This window comes from Mastomys coucha, unplaced genomic scaffold (assembly GCF_008632895.1).
Source record: "Mastomys coucha isolate ucsf_1 unplaced genomic scaffold, UCSF_Mcou_1 pScaffold15, whole genome shotgun sequence".
Classification (NCBI taxonomy): domain Eukaryota; kingdom Metazoa; phylum Chordata; class Mammalia; order Rodentia; family Muridae; genus Mastomys; species Mastomys coucha.
The window spans coordinates 125,500,771-125,525,360 of NW_022196897.1; the positions used below are offsets into that span (position 1 = coordinate 125,500,771).

General features: G+C 39.1%; 2 protein-coding genes across 6 annotated transcripts in view; one reads left to right on the forward strand and one right to left on the reverse strand.

Moving 5' to 3' along the window:
* Positions 1–16,999, reverse strand: part of Esf1 (ESF1 nucleolar pre-rRNA processing protein homolog) — a 58,125-nt gene extending 41,126 nt beyond the window's left edge. Inside the window, exons 1-7 of one of the 2 annotated variants that reach the window (XM_031372056.1) lie at positions 16,867–16,999; positions 14,327–15,010; positions 10,759–11,114; positions 5,423–5,536; positions 4,786–4,886; positions 3,764–3,916; positions 2,589–2,703 (exon numbers count right to left, since the gene is read on the reverse strand). In XM_031372056.1, coding sequence (XP_031227916.1) covers positions 2,589–2,703; positions 3,764–3,916; positions 4,786–4,886; positions 5,423–5,536; positions 10,759–11,114; positions 14,327–14,969 — 1,482 coding nt within the window. In that variant the 5' untranslated portion in view covers positions 14,970–15,010; positions 16,867–16,999. The other variant, XM_031372057.1, reaches the window with a different exon arrangement.
* Positions 17,000–17,046: 47 nt separating this feature from the next.
* Positions 17,047–24,590, forward strand: part of Ndufaf5 (NADH:ubiquinone oxidoreductase complex assembly factor 5) — a 28,780-nt gene continuing 21,236 nt past the window's right edge. For 2 of the 4 annotated variants that reach the window (XR_004118900.1, XR_004118901.1), the window contains exons 1-3: positions 17,047–17,336; positions 18,433–18,473; positions 23,141–23,204. Coding sequence is in view for 1 of the 4 variants with exons in the window: in XM_031372058.1 (XP_031227918.1) it covers positions 17,115–17,336; positions 18,433–18,473; positions 23,141–23,204 (327 nt within the window). In the remaining 3 variants the exon portion in view is untranslated. Of the gene's footprint in view, positions 17,337–18,432; positions 18,474–23,140; positions 23,205–24,590 lie in introns of those variants that run through there. The other 2 variants (XM_031372058.1, XM_031372059.1) reach the window with 2 other exon arrangements.

The following is a 24,590-nucleotide window of genomic DNA, read 5'->3' on the forward strand; positions in this document are numbered from 1 at the left end:
GGATGGATCTGGAGAATAACATCCTGAGTGAGGTAACCCAATCACAAAAGAACACACATGGTATGCACGCTTTGATAGCCCAGAAGTTCTACTTCTGTAGCCCAGAAGCTCGGAATACACGAAGTACAATCCACAAACCAAAAGACACTCAAGAAGGAAGACCAAAATGTGGACATTTCATTCATTCTTAAAAGGGGGAACAAAATATGCATGGAAGGAGTTGCAGAGACTAACTATGGAGCAGAGACTGAAGGAAGGACAATCCAGCCTGATATAGCTGTCTCCTGAGAGGCTCTGACAGTACTTGACTAATACAGAAGTAGAGGCTCACAGCCATCCATTGAACTGAGTACAGGGTTCCCAATGAAGGAACTAGAGGAAGGACCGAAGGAGCTGAAAGGTTTGCAGCCCCTTAGGACGATATGAACTAACTAGTACTCTCAGAGCTCCCAGGGACTCAACCACCAACCAAAGAGTACACATGGTGGGACTGATTGCTCTGGCAGCATGTGTATAGTAGAGGATTGCAAAGTTGGTCATCAATGGGAGGAGAGGCCCTTGGCCCTGTGAAACTTCTGTACCCCAGTGTAGGGGAATGCCAGGGCCAATAAGTGGGAGAGGTTGGAGTGGCAAGCAGGGGGAGGGGGGAGCGAACAGGGGTTTGTTCTTGTTATTTTTTGTTTTTGGAGGGGAAAATGGGAAAGGAGAAATCATATGATATGTAAATAAAGAAAATATCTAATAAAAAATAAATTAATTAAAAAAAAGCATGCTTGGCAAATGGTTGCATATACCTTTCCTCCTAGCACTTGGAGGCAAAGGCAGAGGTAGATCTCTGTGAATATGTGGACAGCCTGGTCTACACTGAGAGTACTAGGCCAGCCAAGGCTACACAGTGAGATCTTGACTAAACAAACAAGTTAAAAACAAAACAAACAAACAAACAAAACCCAGTTACACATACATGCTCAGACATGAATATAGTATCCTATTTGTGTACCAAATCACATGCGCCCACTTTTACCTTCCCACTAATTCTCAGCTATATGAATGACATATGAAATTATCAAATATGAACAAACAGATTAACTAGAAGAAAAAACTTTCAGAACATATGCTAGAAATAAAGTTAATACTATCATGAACCAGTGAGAATATGATTTTTATCTGGAGAATTAAAATGATAGTAGAGTCACAGACTACATAAGATTTGTTAATAAAGCAACATAATCTCAACAGGTACCATTTCCTAAAAAGTTTAAGAATCAGTGATGACAAAGGTTTTCAGATCATACCAAGTACGTTCATCGAATATTATGATTGGGGGAGACTAGCTCCTACCCTCTCTTCTAGTGGTTTTCAACCTTCCTAATGCTGCAACCCTTTAATATAGTTCCTTATGTTGTACTGACCCACAATCATAAAATTATTCTTGTTTTGACTTCACAACTGTAATTTTGCTACTGTTATGAATCATAAAGTAAATAAAGGGGTCACAGCCCACAGGCCGAGAAGCACTGCTCTACTCAACACAGAAATCTTTCTGTGAAAGGGTTCTGGGAGAGGTTTTATAACAATATGTTCAAGTCCTTTTTTTTTCTGTTTAATCCAATTTCTCAGTATTAGACACCATGTTAGGCACTAATTAACCAAAGATCCTTAAAAAAAATCCTTGTCATTCTTTCAGAAGTTTTAGCCATTCACAGGATTCAGAGTTACCCCTACTCTGATAATTAATTCTATGCTGATAATGGCCAAATGGTTACTCTAAGTGGAACAGATACTGGTGGTACAGACAGGATACAGGGTCTTCAGACTAGCTGGCCAGACATGCTGCCTACTTTAAGTACTTAAGTACTGCAAATACGCGGCTGGATCTTTTAGAACTCACTTACTCTGGGGTCCTACTATACTCTGTAACTAACCAGTATCAGAGGATCCTGCCCTGACATCAGCTTTCTCTATGACACGGGAAAGGCAGTGAAGCCAGTATGTTGTACACTATCACTGCAGGCAAAGACTTAGGGTTGAGAGAAACAGAAGCCACTGAGGTAAGAAACAAACCTTTGCAACACACAGAAACCTGATTTCTTGTTATTAGTATGAAAACTAGTAGTCCTGAATTATTTTTTACAAAACTTTTGAAAATCACATCTGCAAAAAAATGTGGTCCTACTCCAAATGGTTAATAGGTTTTTGTAGCTGTCATATGAAGTAGCTATGTCTTTCCTTTATTCCCTAAAATCGTAATAACTACCAACTATTAAAAGAATCTAAGCTAAAACACAGGGACTCCACAAGTGCTAGACAGTGATCTACCATTCAAGTACATCCTCAGGCCCACAGGCTTAAAGACAAAAGGACACTCTGAAAAATATATGCAAATGCTATTGTATCCAATGCACAAACACTCAGAATACTATACACATAATTTTTCCTTTTTTTTTTTTTAGAGTTCAGGGTCTCATGTATCCTACACTGTAACTCTTGAGCTTCTGGTAACCCTGCTCAATTTCCTAAGTGCTGAGATTACAGGCATGTGCCACCATGCTTGGCCCATATATACATTTTTCAGACTTAAGAAATACCGTTGATGTTCCCATCGCAGCAGACGTGAAATACTTTGGTTTATATGCTGTTAGATCAACTTCTGAGGCCACATCCTTAGGCTCATCATCAAAGGTAATATCGTCTGGTATAAATCTAAACCAACAAAAAGAAAAATTTATTTAAACATAAAAAGTAGTGATTACCAGGGTTTAGAATTTCTAATTAATCATAGTTTATATACTATATGTTTCTATACAAATGTAATGGTTAGAAATAACTTTGGCACAACATCTCTGAAATTTATAAAGTATAAATCTGAAATTTCATTAAATTTGAAAGAATTCTATATAAAGAGACTTTGCATTAGGAACTACTAGTTAACGTAAGCCAGTTTCCAAAAACCCAGATAATATATATATATATATGTATATATATATATATACATATATATATACAGACACACACACACACACACACACACACACACACACACACACACACACACACACACACATATATACATACATACATATATCACTGGCTCACTGCAGAGTCCTAAGAACAAACAGAACTAATAATAGGTAAGTAGTCTCAATAAAATACAAAGTACCATAAATGCAAATGGTCACTGAAAGTAAAGTTTAAATTGCTTAAGAATAATCTTAGCCAACAACTTCATTTCACAAATAAATAGTCTTTGCATGTAAATCAGCCATGGTGACTGACAATTTTTAGGCATCAGGCCATGGAATGTGGGATGGAAAGTAGAGGTAAATAAGACCTTTGGTTATTATAATCAGCTCTTATAATTTACATAGGAGAATATTTCCACACACATATAAATGCAACTACTATATGTTTTATGAAGAACCATTGGGAGGGATATTGAAGAGATGGCTTAGCAGTTAAGAATGCCTGCTGGCTCGTGCACAGGACCTAAGTTTGACTCCTAGCACCTACCTGGCAGCTTACAACTACCTGCAACTGTAATTCCAGGGGATCTCACACACACTTAAAGTAAAAATAAATAAATCTTAAAAAAAGTTTTTTGAAAGAATTATTATTTCCAAGGATATACACTGTGAAAATAGCTTATACGTTATTTTTTGTCATTATTATTAGCATTCTCTTATCCATTTTCTAGGATGCAAGAAAGTGTTGCTTAAATGTTTTCCTGCTTATGATCTAGTTGTTAAGAGATGAACTGAATTACCTTAGGTCTATGAAAGAACAACTGCTTTCAAATTCCAGGCCATCACAATCTTCATAAATCTTACTTGCTGTTTCAGGAGAATCACACTCCACTACTGCATAATAGTACTTCAATCGTTTGAACTGGTAGTCCCTTAGCTTCTCTCTAGAGGCCCTAATGGGGAAAAACTAAATCAAAAATATATATACAATCATCTGTAAGTCCAGTTCCAGAGGACCTATCCCTCTGGCTTCCAAAGGTATGTTCACTTATATACACAAATCCACATCCACACACACATAGAAATAACTAAAATAGTAAAGATAAATCTTTAAAATATGCTTGTGAGACTCAGCTCTAATGCTTCATTTTGAAAAATGTCCGCTCTAGAAATGAACCATTTTTGTATTCACCTATTTGTGGTGTGTGTATCTGCAGGCATATGTGTGCCACGGTGTGTATATAGAAGTCAGACAAAGCCATTTTCAAGATGCAGCTTCCTTTTTCTCCTATGTGGGATGTGGGGATTGAGTTCAGGTCCTTAGGTTGTCAAGCTAGATGAAAAGTACCTTTAGCCATTAAGCCATCTTGCTGGCCCAGAATCTAAATTTCATAAGCTTAATTTCATTTAACTATAATCTATTCCTTAAAGGTCTTTCTCTGCTACTTTTGTTACCATCCAGTTAATCACCAGTTATATTATGTGCACATATAGCTCCATCTAGTGGTTTACAACTACTTAATTTGTTTTCTAACATCAAAATTCCTTTATCTTTCTACTTAATACTCAATTAAGGAAACAAAACAAAACAAAACTAATTCACAGCAGTAAGACAATCATGAGCTATTTTTTCCAGTATTGCAATCATTATTTCCAAGCATACACATAAAATGTTGGTATAATACACTGCCAACTGTGATCAAGCTGTTCTAATTGTGTTAGTTCTAGTTGCAAACTTCACAGTTCTATTAAAGTAATAGGATTCTGAATGAAGGACATGACGTTACTAGGGTTAGTTTTCTATTCTAGAGTGACTCAGTACCAGTCCTTTTCAGGGGCATCCTCAGGAATACTCAGTAACTCTACTGGTCCTTGAACTTGCTCTTCCTTCATCCTCTCCTTTCCAAACTCCGAAGGATATATCTGAACACAAAAAAACCAACTGATATTATTCATATATCTTTTTCATATAATATACAGACCTATCAAAACTAAGACATCAAAAGTCATAACTCAGCTCATTAAAACAACTCACTTCAAACTTACTTCAGGAAAGTCAAACTCATTTCTAACTACATAAGATAAAGTATTCTTTAAGGAATTTAGGAGAGACATGTGGACTAAAACAGAGCACCATCAATAACAATCTCCAATTCACCTTCAGAATCTATTGTGGAAGGAAAGAATCTACTTTTGAAAGGGGTCCTCTAACTTCCATACAGAGATGTGCACACACATACAAATCTAAAATATAAAGCAAAAATTAAAAAAGTTAAAAAAAATTGCTTCTCTCCTTTTACTACCTGTTACATATCAGTTTCATACTCAATTACATCAGACAATTTTCAGATTAATAAAATATTTTTTAGGAGGAAAATTCAGTCAGTATAATTAGAAACAAAGTCAGTTTTAAGTTAAAACACCTAGAAATATTTACATTAAATGAAATTACTTCTCACCTTCACAGAAAATACAACTCCTCCTTTGGGCTTAAATGAGTTGAACAGAGCCAGCAAATCTTTCGCCTTTAATCTATCCCAGTCCATGTTGCAAACTGCTAATCGGCGTGTAATCTGAGAAATTTAAAGTATTATTAAATATCATAGAATCTTTATTATTTCTTTCTTTTCCCCTCCTTCCCTTCCTCTAGCTTTAAAGACAGGATCTCACTACATAGCTCCAGGATTGTTCCAAAATTCATTATGTAGGCCAGACTGGCTGGAGCTCAAGAGATCCACCTGTTTTGGCTTCCTAAGCACTGGGATCTATATCATTTTCAATGCTTGAAAACCAAATATTAACAATGAACTATCTTCTTTCTCCAGCTCTGAAATCATCTATGTTATTTAACCGATTTAACATGCACAGAGAGCTTCATGCAAGGCAAATCCACAACAGATACGGACTATCTCTAAACTAGGTTTTTAGAATTCTTGAACTAGGGTAAGAGCACAAACTGATGCTTTAACCACAACAGTTTTTAGAGAGAGTCTACCAGTGTGGAGAGAGGAAACAGGTTACTCCAGAGCATTTCCTTAGTGTGCAATAAGAACATAAATATAAACACCTAGCAAAAACAAGCTTAACATGTTCATGTATTTTAAATTACTTATGTAGAAATTCTTGCTAAGCATAATGACATGTAGCTGAAATCCCAGCTCTGTAGAAGGAGAGGCAGGAGGATCACAAGTTCAACCTTTCATAGAAAGGTTCTGTTTCAAAAGGTCTTTGACAAAGACCAACATAAATTCATGATAAAATCCCAAAAGAAAGTAGGAAAAGGAACATAACATAATAAAAGCCTACATATGACAAATGCATACCTAACATCATGACCAAGAAGCAAGTTGGGAAGGAAAGGATTTATTTGGCTTACTTCCACATTGCTGTTATCACAAAGGAAGTTAGGACTGGAACTCAAGCAGGTCAGGAAGCAGGAGCTGATGCATAGGCCATGGGGAGATGTTTCTTACTGGCTTGCTTCCTCTGGTGATCAACAGCAATGTGGAAGTGTAAGCTCAATAAACCCTTTCCTCCCCAACTTGCTTCTTGGTCATGATGTTTGTGCAGGAATCGAAACCCTGACTAAGATAAATTGGTACCACCATAGTGGGTTATTCCTGTGACAGCCTGACCATGTTTTGGGGAGGACTGTGGAAGGACTTTGGAACTTTGAGCTAGAAGAGCCATTGGCTGTTAAGAACTCTGTGGGATGTTCTGTAGGAGCTTAGAAGATCATGTTGAGAACATTGGAGAGGATGGAGGCCTGGCTTGTGAAATTCCAGAGAGAAGAGTAAAGACTCTTATCAGGGCCATGTTGTTTTGATTGTGAAGATTCTGTGGTTCTGGTTAGCTGGGGCTGAAGTATCAGCTGTGATTAACAAGATACCAGAACTACAGAAGTGAAAACTTTGCATTATTGGGACTATTGATGCTTGCTAGCTGGAGCTAAGAAATTAGTGGTGATTAAGAAGAGACCAGCATCACTGAGGTGACATCTTCTGGGAAGTGTTTTCTGAGAGCACAAAAAGGCTGTGTTCCAGAGATAGCCAAGGTTGTACCTTGTGCTGCAGCAGGACTTGGTAATGTGTAAGAGTCACCCAGGTGGTACTGGTTTTGACAGCACGAAGGGGTCATGGAGAGCAGCTGAGGCTTGGCACAGTGAGAGGCCATGGAAGGCCATTGGTGAAGGTGCAGCCTCAGTTTGTAATTGATGGCCCAGGACTGAAGGTGTCATGCAAAGCAGTTGAGGCTTGGCACCGTGAAGACAGTCTATGAGAGGCTATTGGTAAAGCCTAGTTACAGCAGTGTTTTGGAAATGCCAGTACCATGCAATGACCACCAAGGACAGCAGCAGCAGTGGAGTACAGGCACCTGGAGCCCAGAAGACAAGATGTGTGCTGCAAAGGGCAGAGCTGGAGAAGTAACCAAAGCCCTTAGAGAAGCCCAGAAAATCGTGAGTTGGATCCCAGACATTGGTTTTGCTTTTGATTGTGACTATGCCCTGATATTTTTCCCTCTTGAAGGAAGAAAGTATTTTAGTGGAGCCCACAGTTAAGAGACCTTGAATTTTAAAAGATATTGGACATTTTAAATTGATTGAACTTTTAATATGTAAAGACTGTGGGGATGAATAAGAAAGTAAGGGTTGAGGCTTAACAGTGATGTGTTTGTGTGTTAAGTTGACAAGGGGTCAATTGTACTGGCTGGTTTTGTGTGTCAACTTGACACAGGCTGGAGTTATCACAGAGAAGATAGCTTCAGTTGGGGAAGTGCCTCCATGAGATCCAGCTGTGGTGCCATCCCTGGGCTGGAAGTCTTGGGTTCTATAAGAGAGCAGGCTGAGCAAGCCAGGAGAAGCAAGCCAGTAAGGAACATCCCTCCATGGCCTCTGCATCAGCTCCTGCTTCCTGACCTGCCTGAGTTCCAGTCCTGACTTCCTCTGGTGATCAACAGCAATGTGGAAGTGTAAGCTCAATAAACCCTTTCCTCCCCAACTTGCTTCTTGGTCATGTTTGTGCAGGAATCGAAACCCTGACTAAGACAGTCAGGAAGGATTTAATGGTGTCTAGTTTCTCTACTCTGATTCACAACTGTACTTTAAGCCTGTGTTAACTCAGCTGATGGGTCTTAAAGTTCTTAACCTGAGGGTCTTGACCTGTTTGGCAAACCTTCCTTTCCAAAAATACTTCCATTATGATTCATAAAAGAAGCAAAATTACAGTTATGAAGTAGCTATGACAATCATTCTATGGCCGGGGAATCACTACAACATGAAGAACTGTATTAAAGGGTCGCAGCATTAGAAAGGTTGAGAACCACTGACTTACATACAGCTGGGCGGTGGTGGTGCATGCCTTTAATCCCAGTGCTTGGGAGGCAGAGGCAGGAGAATTTCTTGAGTTGGAGGCCAGCCTGGTCTACAGAGTGAGTTCCAGGACAGCTAGGGCTACACAGAGAAACTGTCTCGAAAAACTAAAAAACAAAACAAAACAAAAACAATAACAACAACAACCCCCCCCCAAAACCCAAACAAACAAATAAAAAAACCAAAAAACATAAAGGCTCTTCCTAGAAACTCTTAGGCCTTGCATCCTGTCTTCTAGAATGTTCTCTAAGACCTGGAAAGGGGTGTGTGTATGTATGTATGTGTGCGTGTGAGAGACAAAGCTGATAATAGCAATAATTCATGGAAATAAACTTAACTCAGCAGGCACATCATATCCATTTAGCAAAGCAGCTATAGCTTCCTTGTTAGGGCCTATGACCCAAGAGGAAGTAGACCAGTGGGAGTGGGAAGAAGATAATTGTTGATGGAAGTGACCAAAATACATCACACACATGTATGAACATGTCATAATGAACCTGTTATTACGTATAGTTATTATATGTTTACTAAAAACATTTAAAAACAGAGATGAAAACAAAAAACAAAAACCTTCCCAGACTGCTGGAATGACACTGTGGCTCAGTTCACAGCGTTTTCTGCATAAGCCTGAGACTCGAGTTCAGATGCCAGCACCCAAATACAAATGTAAAAAGTTGAGCATGCCTATAATCCCAGTGTTAAGCAGGTAGGGACAGGAGTATCCCTTGCTGGCCAGCCAGTTTAGCTTAATCAATGAGGTCTGACTTCAGTGAGAGACCTCCCTCTTAACAATAAGGTGGAAAACAATTGAGGAAGATACCCAATGTTTGCCTATAACCTACACACATGCATAAAGATACATGCGTGCGTGCGTGCATGCACGCACAGAAACAAACAAACACACACACACACAAACACACACACACACACACCATATAAACTAAAAAAGGAAAAAATAAAGTAAAATAAGACCTTTGCAGAAAAAAGGATGGTATTAGAAATTGTGATAATTGAGATATGCTAGTGTCAGAAGACTAGTATTTACTAAATGCTTTCTTTTTTGCTGGGTTTTAAATTTTTCTAAACTTTTGGCATATATGTGTATGTGAACTAACTTAATTAATAATTAATTCAGAGGTTGAAACTGATGTTTCTTCCTGAATCACTCTACATGTTATTACTATTTTTTTTTTTTTTTAAGACAGGGTTTCTCATTATGTAGCTCTAGCTGTCCTGGAACTTGCTATTAGACCAGACTGGTCTTGAACTCAAGAGATCCATTTGCCTCCACCTCCCAAGTGCTGCGATTGAAGCATGTGCCACTATGCCTAGTTCCACATTATTTTTATTTTTTTAAGACAGAGTCTCTCACCAAATCTGGAGCTCACTAGTTGGATAGATTTAAGGCCAATCAGCCTTAAAGATTATAATACTTTTGTTTCACTGAAATTCAGGTCCTTATGTTTGCATAGCAAGCACTTTATGGACTGAACCATCTCCCCTGCCTGCTAAGTCCAGATTTACATTCATGTATCTATATCATGAAACTAGAAAGGGTCCATGAGAATGGAGGAAGAGATCTGAAGGGAGTGAGGGAAGAGAGAATGAAGGAGTACATGTCATCTAAAGCAGAAGAGGGAACGATGTGGGGTGAGCAACAGGATGAGCAAGAGCAGGGCAGGAGGAATGGAGAGGGCTAATGGAAGGAGGGTGGGTAGGTAGCCTCCTAGCTACACAATGACTTCACGTGCTATCTTTAACAAGTAATGAGAATTTTAACCCTCTACCCCCCCCCCCCAACACACACACACACAAAAAAAAACTCAGAAAGAAAGGGAAAGAACTTCTTTTCCATTTTACCTGCTTGGACACACATCTAATCTGTATACACTAGCTCCATTTCAAGGTGTTCAATCTTTCTTGTGATGGGATTGAACTTAGAGGCTCACATATGCTAGGTTGCTGTACCACTGAGTATCTCCAGTCCTCAAATTTTACTCTTAATCATGAATACCACAAGGTCCAGTGATGTGGCTCACTGGTAGAGATCTTCCCTGGCAGATAGGAGATGCTGGGTTCAATCAGCAACAAATGAGCCTCACAAACATTCACCAATAAACTTTTCTCAATTTATTTTTAGTGTTTTCTTTCTGTTTAGTTTTCTGAGACAGGGTTTCACTGAGCAGGTTTATACTCCGGACCAGCTTAGAATGCACACCAGGCCAACCCTAAAACTTACAGCAACCTTCCCGCTTCCTAAGTGATTCTACTCTAAGAGTGTGCCGCCATGCCCACCCATGCCAGCTAAGAATTTCAGCACTGAACTAGCCCTCCAGTTCCTTTCTACTTAATTTAATGACATCAACCCCAGCACCCATAAAAGCTAATTGTAATGTTATTCATAAGCAATCTTATTGCAAATGTTACCTCATCAGCCCGAGGAGCATCTTTATCTAATTCTCTCCAAGCATGTTCAAAACCAGGTTCTTCTGGAAATAAATCTGCCAAATCATCTTCGTCTTCAGAACTAGTTTCTACATTTCCTTTACCCCTTGCAAGATCAGGACCACTGTCGCTTTCCTCCTCCTCCTCACTATCTTCCTCCTCTTCTTCTTCCTCTTCTTCATCCTCATCCTCATCAGCTGAGGTTCTGTCATCACTTGTGATTTCATCTTCAGATTCCTCATCACTTCCTAGTTCACTAGCACTGTCTGAATCTTCCTCCAGAGCATCTTCGTCAGGCATTTTACCATCACTGTCTTTTGTTGTTATGACTGGAAGCACTACAGCATGTTGCGGGAAGAAGGAGACATCGAGAATTTAATTAAATCCAAACTATCGACATTAGATCTAGTAAAAATATGCCTTTTACAAAACAGAGAAAACGAATATAAGTTCAGTAAAATTTATGCTATACCAAGTTATTTAAGTGAAATCATAATATATAAGATCATGTAAGTGGGTTTATAAAAGCACTTAGTATTTGTGGAATACGTGCTTTATGCTAGGTGTTTAATACATAATCATGGTTATCAATGTTTTCAATTAATTTCAAGTTGAATGACTAGGTAACAAGTATTTAAAATAAATAATCAAATCAATATACCCACAGTGAAAACTACTCTAAAAGCATTAAGTTTTCAAGAGTATGGTTATTCTGCAGCTAACTAAAGGATGAAGAGGAATCTAGTAACAATGGCTACGAGGAGTTAACAAGGAAGTACGATGGACATTGGTTTTGCCATGGCTCCATGTCTAATGGAGGACACTAGATTAGCACATCGAGGATGACATCTGAACCACACCATAAAAACTGGATGGGTCGTGTGGCTAGAAATAACAAAAACAGGACAGTACAGTCCTCTAGACATGAAGTGAAGGTAGAATAGAGATGATGACTATAGAGCTGTTGTAAATTGAAAAGCCTTGGTAAACTCAGATGGTACAGGGCCAGGGTATTTGATATTGGGAACAGGGGTTTTAGAAGCATCAATGAGTCCCATCTTCCTGACTTAGTTAGCTAGCTGTTTAGACAGGGAGCTATGGAACACTGGAAATAACTAATTTGATGAAAAGACTTTATTTTAAGCGAGTTCTGGATATGTGAAATCAAAGTGCCTTCAAGGTTAATGGCAGAGTGCCTAGCATGCCTAGTGTTTGATCCATAGAACCACAAAAAAAAGTGCCTTTGAGTCATTTAACAGAAAACATCAATAAGGCAGTTTAATATAAGAGATAGGCTCAGTCAAGTGTGGGCTGCAGATAAAATTTATAACTATTCATATATAACAGAGAAAAGAAGTTGTATTGTGAATGAGATCATCAAATAGAAATAAGACAAAAATTTCTGCTAACCATATATTTTTTTGAGACAGAGTTTCTCTGTGTAGCCCTGGGTGTCCTCCAACTCAGAAATCTGCCTGCCTCTGCCTCCCAAGTGCTGGGATTAATGGTGTGTGCCACCACTGCCTGGCTTCTGTTAACCCTTATATAACTGTTAACCATATACCAATGTTTTGCTGCAGTTAGATTTAATTTTTCTTTCACAACTCTAAATGAGCTCATATTCTACTTCTAAATGCAATCACCTCTGCATGTGTAAATAGCTTATATACTATGTTTAAGCTGGCGTTACAATTTCAGCTTACTCAAGAAATTTTAAAAGTTTGGAGAATGAAAAGTAAATTTTAAAACTTAAGATGAAGAATGTAATTTGCTTTTATTTTAATTCTGTTTTTATAGTATTTATTCATTAATCAAATACTTATTGCCTACAATGTATAAAACATTGAACTAGGGAAAGGCAAAAGAAGGAATTTGTAAGATTTAATGCCTTTGATGGACTCATAAACAAAGAGAAATTATTGATTAATGAATCTATGATTTAATGTGCCATATTAAAGCATTAAAACTTGTCAGCAGAAAGGCGGGTGAGATGGTTCAGTGGTATGACCATTTGCTGCTCTTGTTGAGGATCTGGGTTTGATTCCCAACACCCACATGGTGGTTTACAACATTTGTAACTTCAGTCTCAGCAAATCCAATGCCCACTTCTTTGGCCTGCATAGTACACATACAAATACAAAAAAAGCTTTTAAAAATTTTTGTTTGCATGTCTGTGCATGATTTCCTTGTGTATGGGGGATGGGGAGGAGGAATACATGCTATAGTACATGTGTGAAGGTCAGGACAATCTCATAATTCTCTCCTTCCTCATATACGTGGATACTGAGAATCAAACTCACGATGCAAGAGTTGAGCCATCTTGCTTGCTTTTAATTTAAAACAGGGTCTCATGTGGACCACACTGGTGCTGAGATCACTATGTGAGCTAGAGAATGACCTAGAACTCCTGATTCTTGTGACTAATATTCCAAGTACTGGGATTACAGACATTTATCAGCACAAGAGGATACACAGAGGAATTTATGGGAAGGCCTTACAGATATTATTTGGCTTAAAACTACAAACCTCTTCAAGATTTCACTGTCTAAAAGAGCGGGACTACTGATCTTTCTAAACTTATCCAATCATAAATTTGCTCAAAAAGTTTTGTTCAAACTTAATCCCCACTCCCCTCCCAATCCCAATAAAAATAATGTATTCCTTAGGAATTTTTCTCTGATGACATCTGAGTGACTACTCTGAATTTTTTTCAATTTCATTTATGGCTCTTCCAGTAACAACATTTTGTAGTACAGGTTTGACTTTTTCTACCTTAAATCTATGCCATCCAATATGGTTGTTAACAGTCAAACACATAAATTTGTTATCATTAATTACATAGAGATGAAATTTGTATATACTGGATATAAAAAATTATTTCATATGCTTATTTTGATGTTTTAATGCCACTACTAGGAAATTCATTATGAATTTCTAGTGGACAGTGTCACTAGACCAGGGTTGTCACAGAGTTTAGCAGGTTGTTATCTACCTAAAGGCATCTACAGAAGGGAAAGAAGAGCTGAAACCAAACCTAATTCCATTCTTCAAGTCATGAGCTCTGGGATGCTGTGCTTACTCAAGGGAAATCAATGTGTTGCTTCACTCAAAAGTGCCATCCTCTCACCAAACTATGAATCCAGAGAAAAGTGTGTGTTCAAAGGACATGCATTTTTCTAACTTGCACAAAGGCATCACACAAGCTAGCAAACCGTAAATGAGGTGACTATGCCTTACAGCAGTTGTCACTCAGTAGCTGAATGAACTAATGAGTACTCAACTTTACTTTCCTTCTCCAAACACATCTCTTCCTATAATAACACACAGCCGCGCTCAGCATTGCTCACAAACCAAAATCAGTCACCCAAGCTCTCATGTTTGTCTTCTGGTAAAAAACAGGAGAAAAATCATTGCATATTTTCCTTTCATAACTTGATGTTTTAAAAATAAACACTTGGCTTTTCTCAACATTCTACAAAAACACTGTTTACTTTTTAAAAAGATCACAATAAAATAGTATAATACAAGAGAATCAGTACCACCAACCAACCTGATTGCTTTTCTTTCTTTGCCTTAGAACAACTCATTGTTGAAGGTTTCACCATTTCAGAGGTACTGGAGTCTTTGGTCCTTAGTTTTCCTTTGGGCAAAGCTTCTTCTACACTAAGGTCAGTGGTACCACTTTTCTTTTTTGTATTTTGTAGAAATTCTTCACTATCCTTCTTGGGACTTATTTCTGAATCTATCTTCTGAGATTTATGTGATTTTTTCATTTTCTGAATTCTTTCAGAATTATTTAAGTCATGTTTATTCACAGAACCCTTTTGGTCAGTTTTCTTGGTTTCTTTCTTTTTCTCTTCAGTCAGCGTTTTTAACTTTGCTTCTTTTTTGGTCTGTTTTTTTTTCTGCTTCACTTTCTTTTGACTCAGTACTTTGCTTTCTTCATCAGAGAGATCAGAATCGGAGTCTGAAAGGTCATAGAAGCGCTTCAAGTCTTCTGTAGTGCTGTGGCTGACAGGGCGCCCTCTTTTATCAACAGCATAGTTCAATTTAAACTTTTTATCATGAAACATAGCTCGAAACCTCTTGTCAATTTTGACTTTTCGGTCCTTTTCTGGCATTTCCCAAAATCTGGGATCCTTTGAAACCCGCCTGAACCGCTGGTCATCCATTATTTCTTGTTTGGATGACATTTTTAAAGTCTTAATGAAGAAATAGCCAGAGAAACCAAATACTAAAAATAAATAAATAAATAGATAAATTTCACAATGATGAATGGTTAGTAACTAAAATATTTTTTTAAAACCACATTTGTTCATTGTGTATGTATTCTTTCTCTCTCTCTATGTACAAAATTAAGACAACTTTAATTTCACCTACCCAAACTATTCTTAGTCAAACATAAAAAAGAAAGACATAGCAAAATATAATCTTTCCATTACAGATCACAGATTACTTGGAACAATCTTGTAAACCAAACAGAATCCTAGGGTTTGAGGAGGGCAATGTTTAGTAGTTGACTGCCCTCAGAATTTTTTTGTATTTCTAGCTTGTACTTGCCATCAATTAAAAGATTATTCTTGGTGCATAGAGCCACACACGTAAAATCAAGATTCTGAAGGCAGAGTCATGATTATTATGGGCCCAGATCTTAGACAGGAACATAGGGAATTGGTGGTCAGTTTGGGTTACATAGTGAGATTGTTTCAAGAAACCAAACACAGATGCTGGTCAGAAGGCTAAATCAGTAAAGTGCTTGCTGTACAAAAGTACAATATGGATTTGATCCTCTAGAACACACATTTTAAAAACCCTGAATGCCTGTAATCCCAGTGTTAGGCAGCTGGGGCAAGCAGAGACAGGAGGATCCCTAATCACCCAACTTAGCCTACTTGAGAAGCTTCAGGTTCCAATGAGAGGTCCTGTCTGGGGGAAAAAAAAAAAGGTGGTTCTACAAAGCTGTCTCCTGACTAATGAGGGGCATTAAAAAAAAATCAAACCAGATTTACCTTAAGTGTTATTTTTATAAATCCTAGCTTCTATCAAGACCCAAATTAGTCTTAAATTACAGTTAACAAATGTCACGTACTTCTTAATAAATTTTTCCATGTGTATGGGTGTTACGTCTGCATGTGTGTCTGCATATATCACTTCTGTGTCTGGTGCGCATGGATGCCTGAGGAGGGCTTCTGATGCCCTGGAACCAGTTTTACTGACTGGACAGTAGTCAGCAATCAAGTGGATGCTGGGAATTTAACCTAGGTCCACTGAAGACCAGCAGCCAGTGCTCTTAACTACTGAGCCATCTACCAGTCCCAAATGTCACTTTCTTAAAAATAACGTTTTATTCTCGAAGTGGCTACGGTCTAGATAGGCTATAAACACACGAAAATGCACATGGAAGCTTGTTCGCCTAATGTTCCCTTGTAAACAGTCTCTCTGGTGGTTTGATTTCTCCAGATTCCAATTTTGTAAAAAAGTCAGAAGTCTCTGTAAGAATAAAAGCAGACTGACCAAACAAGACACTACGTACGCCCCTCATTTCTGCGATAGTACGTCATTACAACATACTAGCATAGCCTTGAACTGCAATCACTTCTGTCTCGGTCTCAATACTGGGATTACAGGCGTGTGCCGTCATCACACAGGCCAGGGTTACTTTACTTCAGACTCCTTTACATTCTAATGAGAAAAAAGTAAAACTTTTCACGGAAGCGTCTATAAACTCCAGATGTATTACAACACTTTGAACAACTTTACGATACAGCTACCACCTCACTCAACTGCAGTGCTTTTAAGTGTTGGAAATTGAAGCCCACGGCAAACACGGGTTGTTCAGAGGAGCGAAAGCAACTGGACCGCACTTCAAACGCTTTCCCTTATCCCCAAAGCCCACCCACCCTCTGGCCTGGGAGCTCCAGGGTAGCTCGTCCCGAATGATCTTCCCACCTCACAAACTTTCGGGCCAAGTTACTCGGCTGCGTTCTCTCTCTCTCTCTCTCTCTCTCTCTCTCTCTCTCTCTGTCTCGAAGCAGCTCTGAAGAGAACAATGGGGCCAAGAAGGGACCGAACAATAGGGGCACTACTCACAAATCCCAAGGAGATCCCGACGGACAACCACACACTTTCCCACTACTCTTTCCAGATCCCAGTTTGAGTTCACATGGAGCGCACTCCCACAATCCTTCGCGTGACGCTCCGCCGTAACGGCAGGCGAGCTAGGCCAAACTACTTCAACGTTCCGCCCTGGACCAATTTTGGATCACTGCGCAAGTCGTAGTCTCGTTGGCGCATGCGCATAGTAGAAAACTTGCCCTGCTCTGGCGCCGCGGCTCAAGATGCTGCGAAAGGTCGTTCTTTCGCGCTTATGCCCACTGCTTGGAGGGCCAGCGGTCTCTGTAGCGAGCTGCGGTCGCAGGAAGTTCGCTTCCGGTGTCCCTCCTTCGGGCAGCACTTCGCCCAGAGCTCTAAACATCTTTGACAGGGAATTGAAGAGGAAACAGAAGAATTGGGCCGCCCGGCAGCCGGAGCCCATGAAATTTGACTACCTGAAGGAGGAGGTGAGACTGTGGGACCGCGACAGGAGGGAGGCGCGGAGCCCGGTAGGGCGGACCCACCCACCCGACTGTGACCTTGAGACGCTTTGTCTTCCTGAGCCTTTCCGATTTATCCTGGAAGGACGAGAGGCTCTGATAGCGGGCATGGCAGTCATTCATTCGCTTAGCAAACGCTGCTTGAGATCTTGGGAAAAGCAAGATCTCCACCTTTGCAGTTCATTTAGGAGAGAGCGGGAGGCACATAGACAGGGAATGTAATCGCAGCTAAAGTAAGGTGAATGAAGAAAGTGAGGTAGTGGTATTGGTGACTGCGGTGGTCAAGAATGGCTGCTATGGCGAAAAGTGTGAGAGATTAGTCGAGCCGAGATGGGAGATGGGACGAGTCTCCTAGGAAAAGGAAAAGTGCCAAACTCCCAAGGCCGAAAGGACCTTTAGAGGCCTTCAATATGTCCCTCCTTTCTGTTCAAGAAGAGCATGAGTGCAATGTGTGGATAGTCGACTTTATCCCCCATGACGCCAGCCGGGTGAAAGGTGGTCCTTACCGTACAACTTCTTTTGTGTTGTGTTTGGGAGATGGTCGTCTATACTTTTCCAGACTTGGTGTTTACTAATTTGCAAGTCCTGGGTGTCTTAATTTATTATGTAATATATACCAGACTGACCTGGAATTCATAGAAATCCACCTGCCTCAGGCTCCCGATGTTGATTTGGTTTTGAGTTTTTGAGACAAGAGTCTTTTTAATATATACTGGTTTGGAACTCATTATTGTCACCCTGTATTCCAGACTGGCCTCAGACTTATGGTAATCCTCCTTCCTCCTGAATAGAAGAACTAGAGACATAAACTGCCACACCCAGCAGATTATTAATCTTGATTTCATTAAATTTGTTTCTAAAGTAATTTGCTTCCATTTGTTTCCAGGGTATTTTATTATGTCCGTATTTAGTATTTGTAAAGAAAGTTGCCAGACGACAATAGAAAATGGGATAGAAGGAAGCACTTCTGTTTTGAAACATGAATTGAATCTTAGGAAAATAAGTTACTTTTCTGTTAAGCCTGCTTGGTGTATTTAACCCGTTGACTCTTGAAATCTTTCAGGTTGGAAGCCGGATTGCAGACCGTGTCTATGACATAGCCAGGTAGGGGATGCTATTTCAGTGAGATGCAGTCTCTCTCCCTGCTCATTTCTCCCTCCATCCTCTCTCCTTGTCTGTCTTTCTATCTCTTAGTCTCTCTGTCTCTGTCTCTTTTTCCCACAACAGACTCTTGTTGTAACTCCTAGGCTATGCCTTGAACTGGGTGGGCTTGGACAGTCTGCCTTTCTTACTTCTTAGGCATCTGACACTATAGGCATGCTTCTCTAGTCCTGGTTAAGAACAAAATCTGCTGTTGAGTGAAGACTTGAAAGGAAGCGATTTGAGTTTGCTGCAAGACGTAGTTGCATATGAGAAATGTATTGCCAGGATTAAAGATTTAACTCACTCTTAAGCATCTTTCTTTTTAGACTTTTGAGATAGGGACACACTACGTAGCCTGGGGGCACTCCTCCTGCCTCGGCCTCTAAGTGCTGAGATTATAAACATGCACAGCCACTCCTGGCTATTCTTTTTCTTGTCTGGGAAAGCAAATGCGATTTTCTTCATTGTTATCTTTTTTTTTTTTTAAATTATGAACGGAAAAACTTGTAGCTTTCTTCAAGCCTAAATGACTGATCTACATGATTTAGCCCAAATTTAGAGATATTGCTCAAAATGTGGAACTAAAAAAAAAATCAACTATATGTGAAATTTTAAGATTTATTAAACTTAAGTTTAGGTTTTATTAAAATGAACAGTAGAATCTTTTGCCATTTGAGTGAAGGAAAAAGTCTGTCTAGATTTGTTTTCTAGTTAATATAGGTGAGACCCCCCCTCTTCCCATATGATAATTAGGTACTATGTTATAGCCAGTGGACCTTTTCTATCTCTAAACCTACGAGCCTTTATATACCCTACCCCTGGATCAATAAAGTAGAGCTGTCTCACTGAAGCTTTCTGCCTGGAGCTCTCCGCTTCTGCTCCCCCATCCTGATCCTCCATCCTGATCCCCTTAAACTGCTGTACTCCCACATCCCTACCCCTAGGAAAAGGAGACCCACAAGACTTTGCCCATTTTATCTTAAGTATTGGTAGTAGTAATACAGATTTTCCAGGGAATGACTTGAGAAAGAACATTTTCAATTAAGTAGTGTAAAAATCTTGATGGATCTATTGCTCTTGGCATATGCTCATTAGGCATAATGAAAGCTTTATTGATTCAGGCTTGTCACCATGAGGTGGAACTACAGTGAAATGGTGGCTTTATATTAGAATTACTTTCTGGTATTAGCAAATCACTCCTTTTTTTGACTTTTGTTCAGTGACATTTGTTGAATTATACCAGCATGGGATAGACTAATCACATTTGTCTGTTAAAAGCAGGGAGGATTTCATTAAATCAGAGATTCTCAAGCTATATTGTAGGTACATCTTTACAAATTAAAAGGAGTCATAGTTTTGTAGGTAAAAATACTTCCTTATTGTAGATAGGGCCACTTGTTTCATTTTGCCACGAATTCTTTTAAAGATAAGAAATAGTTTCCTATTATCATTTGTAATGATATATAAAGTAAAACCTTTATGTCTGGCTATGAGTGAGCTGTTTCACTACATCCCTTGTTAAGTTTCTGTTAATCAGTAGAGGCTGAGAAGTTGTTTTGAGACTGTTTAAACCTTGAAGAACTGTTGTCTCCCTGGGTAGTCTGCACTTGGTGCTACGTGTGAGCTTGCAGCTGCACAGACCTTGGTCCTAAGACACTGCTGGCAAACCCGGAGTTCTTACTTTTGATTATGGCTAGCCACGGTCAAAGGGATTTGTGTGGGCTGTCTGCTCTCTCAGGCAGCAAGGGCAAGCAAGATAACTTTGATAGTTGGAACCTTTCCTAGCCCCAATGATTGAATAAAAGTAACTGGAGTGAGCTAGCAGGGGTTACTCTATTCCAAGAGGGCTGAACCCCTCTGTTCTTTGGGAAAATGAAGGCTTAACTTCTTGGTGAGCTTCTCTCTCTACTGTGGCATCTATGAACAATATCAACCAATAATCATTTGCCTAAATTATAGTTTGTGATTTGATGAATGAAACATTAAATTTTGATTTTCAGTTTGGACTTTACAAATTCTGTGACACAGCCCTGAAGATATTAAAGCTAAGTCCATGAAAACTCTTATGATTATGACTGAAAGGATAATTTAACTTAAACATTAAACGGTTGGAATTAACTTGTTTAAAATGTGTTGATGTTCTATTATTAGAGTACTTAAGAGGGGTAGATGTGTAGCCACTTATGCTTAGCATGCACAAGCTTACAGTTTCCATCCCTTACATCTTAAGGAGAAACAAGAAAACACAGAGTAGTTTGTATTATCAGTGCTCTGTTTTATTAACTACATAGATTTTAATATAACTTGTGGGCGCTAAGGCCTATTTAGTACTCTTAAAATCAGACAAAACCTCATTTTTAAAAAAATCATCTATACTGTACTAAATATTTCATATGTAGTAAAAGCAGTAATTCACTGTTTTCTGAAAAATAATTTCTTGGTTTTGATTTAATGTGTATGTGTGTGTGCTTAAGTATATGTATGTATAATATGTATGCAGGTACCCACAGAGCATCAGAACCCCTGGCACTAGAGTTACAGGTAGTTGTGAGCCACCTGATGTGGGTGTTGGGAACTGAATCTGGGTCATTTACAAAGGCAGCATGTGCTCTTAATCACTGAGCTATCTCTCTGGCCCCCAGCTTTTTTGTTTTATACATAAGGAAACAGATCCAGGAAGGGTAAATCACTTATAGTCACAGGTTAGTAAATTACAGGTCCAAGATTTGAACTTTCTAATTTTAAAACTAAAATTCAGTTGTTCCTTCTTTATAATCAAGACATGGAACATTAAGTTAAATGTCACTTGCGGTTTTCCATCTATATATTGGTATTTTATAGTTTTGTCATACAATTTTTTATTAATTTTTGTGTGTATACATGAACATGTGTTGCAGGTATGTGTGTACATATGTACTTTTGCATGTGGAGGCCAGAGGTTGACATTGGGCGACTTGCTTGGCCACTTTTCACTGTATTTTTTGAGACAGGGCCGCCTCCTGCCTGGAGCCTGTTCATTATGGTGGACTGGTGGGCCAGCAAGCCCCAGAGATTCTCCTTTCTCTCACTTTCTCCAACACTAGGATTACAGGCACAAGCTGCCACACTTAGGCTTAACTTAGGTGGGTGCTGGTGGTTGGGCTCAGGACCGGATGCTTGCATGGCCAGCAGTTTATCAACTGGGCCATCTCTCCAACCTATTAAAGTTATTATGTTACTGGATATTTGAACCTGTTTCTAAGGTGTGGTGTGATTCAGCCCTTAGCGCACACCTTTAATCCCTCGGGGCAGAATACACACCCTTAATACATACCTTTAATCCCAAACAAAGAAGGTAAAGTTGGTTTGTAGAAGGAATCATCCATGTTTGTGATGTCTAATTGAGTGACATAAAATGTGACAAATTGGAGAAAGGTTTGACAGAAGAGGATCTGCCCCACTCTCACGGAAGAGAGAGGAAAGGGAAGCTACTTAAGGGAGGGACAGGACAGGAGGAAGAGGGTACAGTACAAGAACACTGTTGAGAGGTAGAGTAGAACAATACAGAGAGAAAAAGAAAGAGGCCGTTTTAACAGGAGGGTTTTACAGAGACAGATTGAAGAGAGAACAAGCTAGACACAGGTAAAGACAGAATGAGCAAGAGAATAAGAATGAGCCAGAAGATCAAAAAAGATTGCTAGAGTTAGTTTGAGGCCAAGGAGAGCAATTCAGAGGCCAAGAGAAAAGCCAGATTGAATAAGTCTGCTGGGAGGTGAGTTTGGGCCAGAACAGCTGAGTTGACATAGCTAGCAAGAGATTAGAAAGAACTAGAAAGGGTGATCTTGTTCAGCAGCAAGTCTCAGAGAATGAAAACATTCTAGGCCTAAATTAGATTGGATGAGGGTAGAAGCTTCCAAGACTAGGCCTAGGTTAGCAGATGGAGGCAGTAAGCCTCAGAGACGACAGTTACTCACTCCAGGAGAAAAAAAGCTATTTTTACAGAGAATTTAAAAAATATATTTTTAAAGAAAAAGAGGATATTTGAGTTTACTTACTTAGCATTAGATACTTGGAACTTTTTGTACTCCTTAGATGTGAAAATACTTAAGAGTTTTTGAGAGGGATGTTTTACCTTGTTTTTTCCTGTGGTGCTAGAGAGTGAAGTAGGGCCTTGCACATGCTGGGCATGCACTCTACCACTGAGCTGTATGCCAGGTTTTTCCATGTTAATTTACATTTAGCTTGTTTTCAGTCTTTGTCTGGATGATTGAATTCAAATGCCTTCATTAAGTGTGTTCTTCAAATCCATTTCTAAACCTTTTTGTCTGTCTTTTTTTTTGTTGTTGTTGTTTTTTTTTTGTTTTCTTGAAACCAAGCCCTCATATATGCTAGATAGGTGCTGTACTGCTGAGCTACATCCCTTGCCCTAAGTTCAAGATTAGGGCCTTTGGCATAGTGACTAGATCAGACAGACTCACTCTATATATTATATCTTCTGCAGATACTGCTGGTAAGGCAAGGCAGAAAAGGCAAATGATAGAATTTTCTGAAAGGAGTGATTATAAGAATGTTTTTACATAAGTTAATTAGCCCTTGGTTATTTTATGAACTCTATTGCAAAGCTTAGCTTCTATATCTATTTTTTCCAGAGATTTCCCCCTTGCACTGGACATAGGATGTGGAAGAGGCTACATAGCACAGCATTTGAATAAGGTATTTTTATACACTGGTTTAATCAACTTTGAGAAATAAAATTGACTAATTGTGTATGTGTGCATGTATGGAGCACCTCTCCCTCTCTGTCTCTGTGTGTTGTGTGTGTATATAGGTACTTTTGTGCTCCATGTACATAAGTACATGGAGGTCAGCACAGCCTGGTGTTGCTAAGTAGGAGTGCCAGTGGCCTTGGGAGCTCCCTGTCTTTCTACTCTTTTCCTAGCATTAGAGGCACCACATGCCCAGCTTTTCTTTTTTAATATGGTTTCAGGGATTTGAACTCAGATCCTAGTGCTTTGAAGTCAAGATAATTGAATCATCTCTCATCCCCTAACTTAGTTAATTTTAAGAAAAGGCTTTTGTGATCAGTTTAGTTGAATGATACTTAGGTTGTGGTTATATTAAAATTGCTAAACATTTACCCATTACTCCTGAGAATTTTTCTAAACCTATGTATTTTCCTCTTTGTTCTCACTTTGTTTAAGCATTTTTGATAATTCACAGTAAAGCTCAATGGCAGGATGCTTGCCTAGCATAAATGAAGCCCTGAATTTGATTCTTTGTGATGAAAAAAAAATCATAGTCAAGAAAAATATTAATTTTATTTTTAGAAAATGTATAAAATATAGATAGCATTTAACAGTACTCATGATTTTATTTTATATTTTTTAATTCAAACCATGCCTTAGGGTTTCTATTACTGTGAAGAGACATCGTGACCACAGCAACTTTATAAAGGAAACATTTAACTGGGGCTGGCTTACAGCTCAGAGGTCCATATTATCATGGCAGGGAGGATGGCCGGGCACAGACAGACGTGGTACTATAGAGGGAAAGTTCTATATCTGGGTTGGCAGGCAGCAGGAAGAAGAGAAACTGGGCTAAGCTTGAGCATTTGAAACCCCAAAGCCCACTTCCAGTAACATACTTCCTCTAACAAGGCCACGCCTTCTTATCCTTGTCAAGTAGGGCCATCCCCTAGTGACTAAGCATTCAAATCTCTGAGCCTATGGGAACCATTCTTATTCAATTCATTATTACAAACCATAAATATATTCATTTGTTCACTTATCCTTTTAGTGTTTGTAAGACACAGATTAAAGTGAGAAAAAAAAAGTCTTACTTTTAATTATGTGTAGGTGACTATATTGACATGTGGATATATGCATCCAAGTACAGGTGCTCAAAATCCCAGTGCTAGAGGGATTGGATGCTCTGGGCTGGAGTTACAGATGGCTATGAGCCCTGACAGGGGTAGGAAATGAACTCCGATCCTCTGAAAGAGCAGCAGACACTCTTCTGCGCCATCTCTCAGCTCCTTGGATTTAAGTAAAACTTGTTTTGATAATACATATATTTTGGCTGGAGTACAGGAGAGAATTG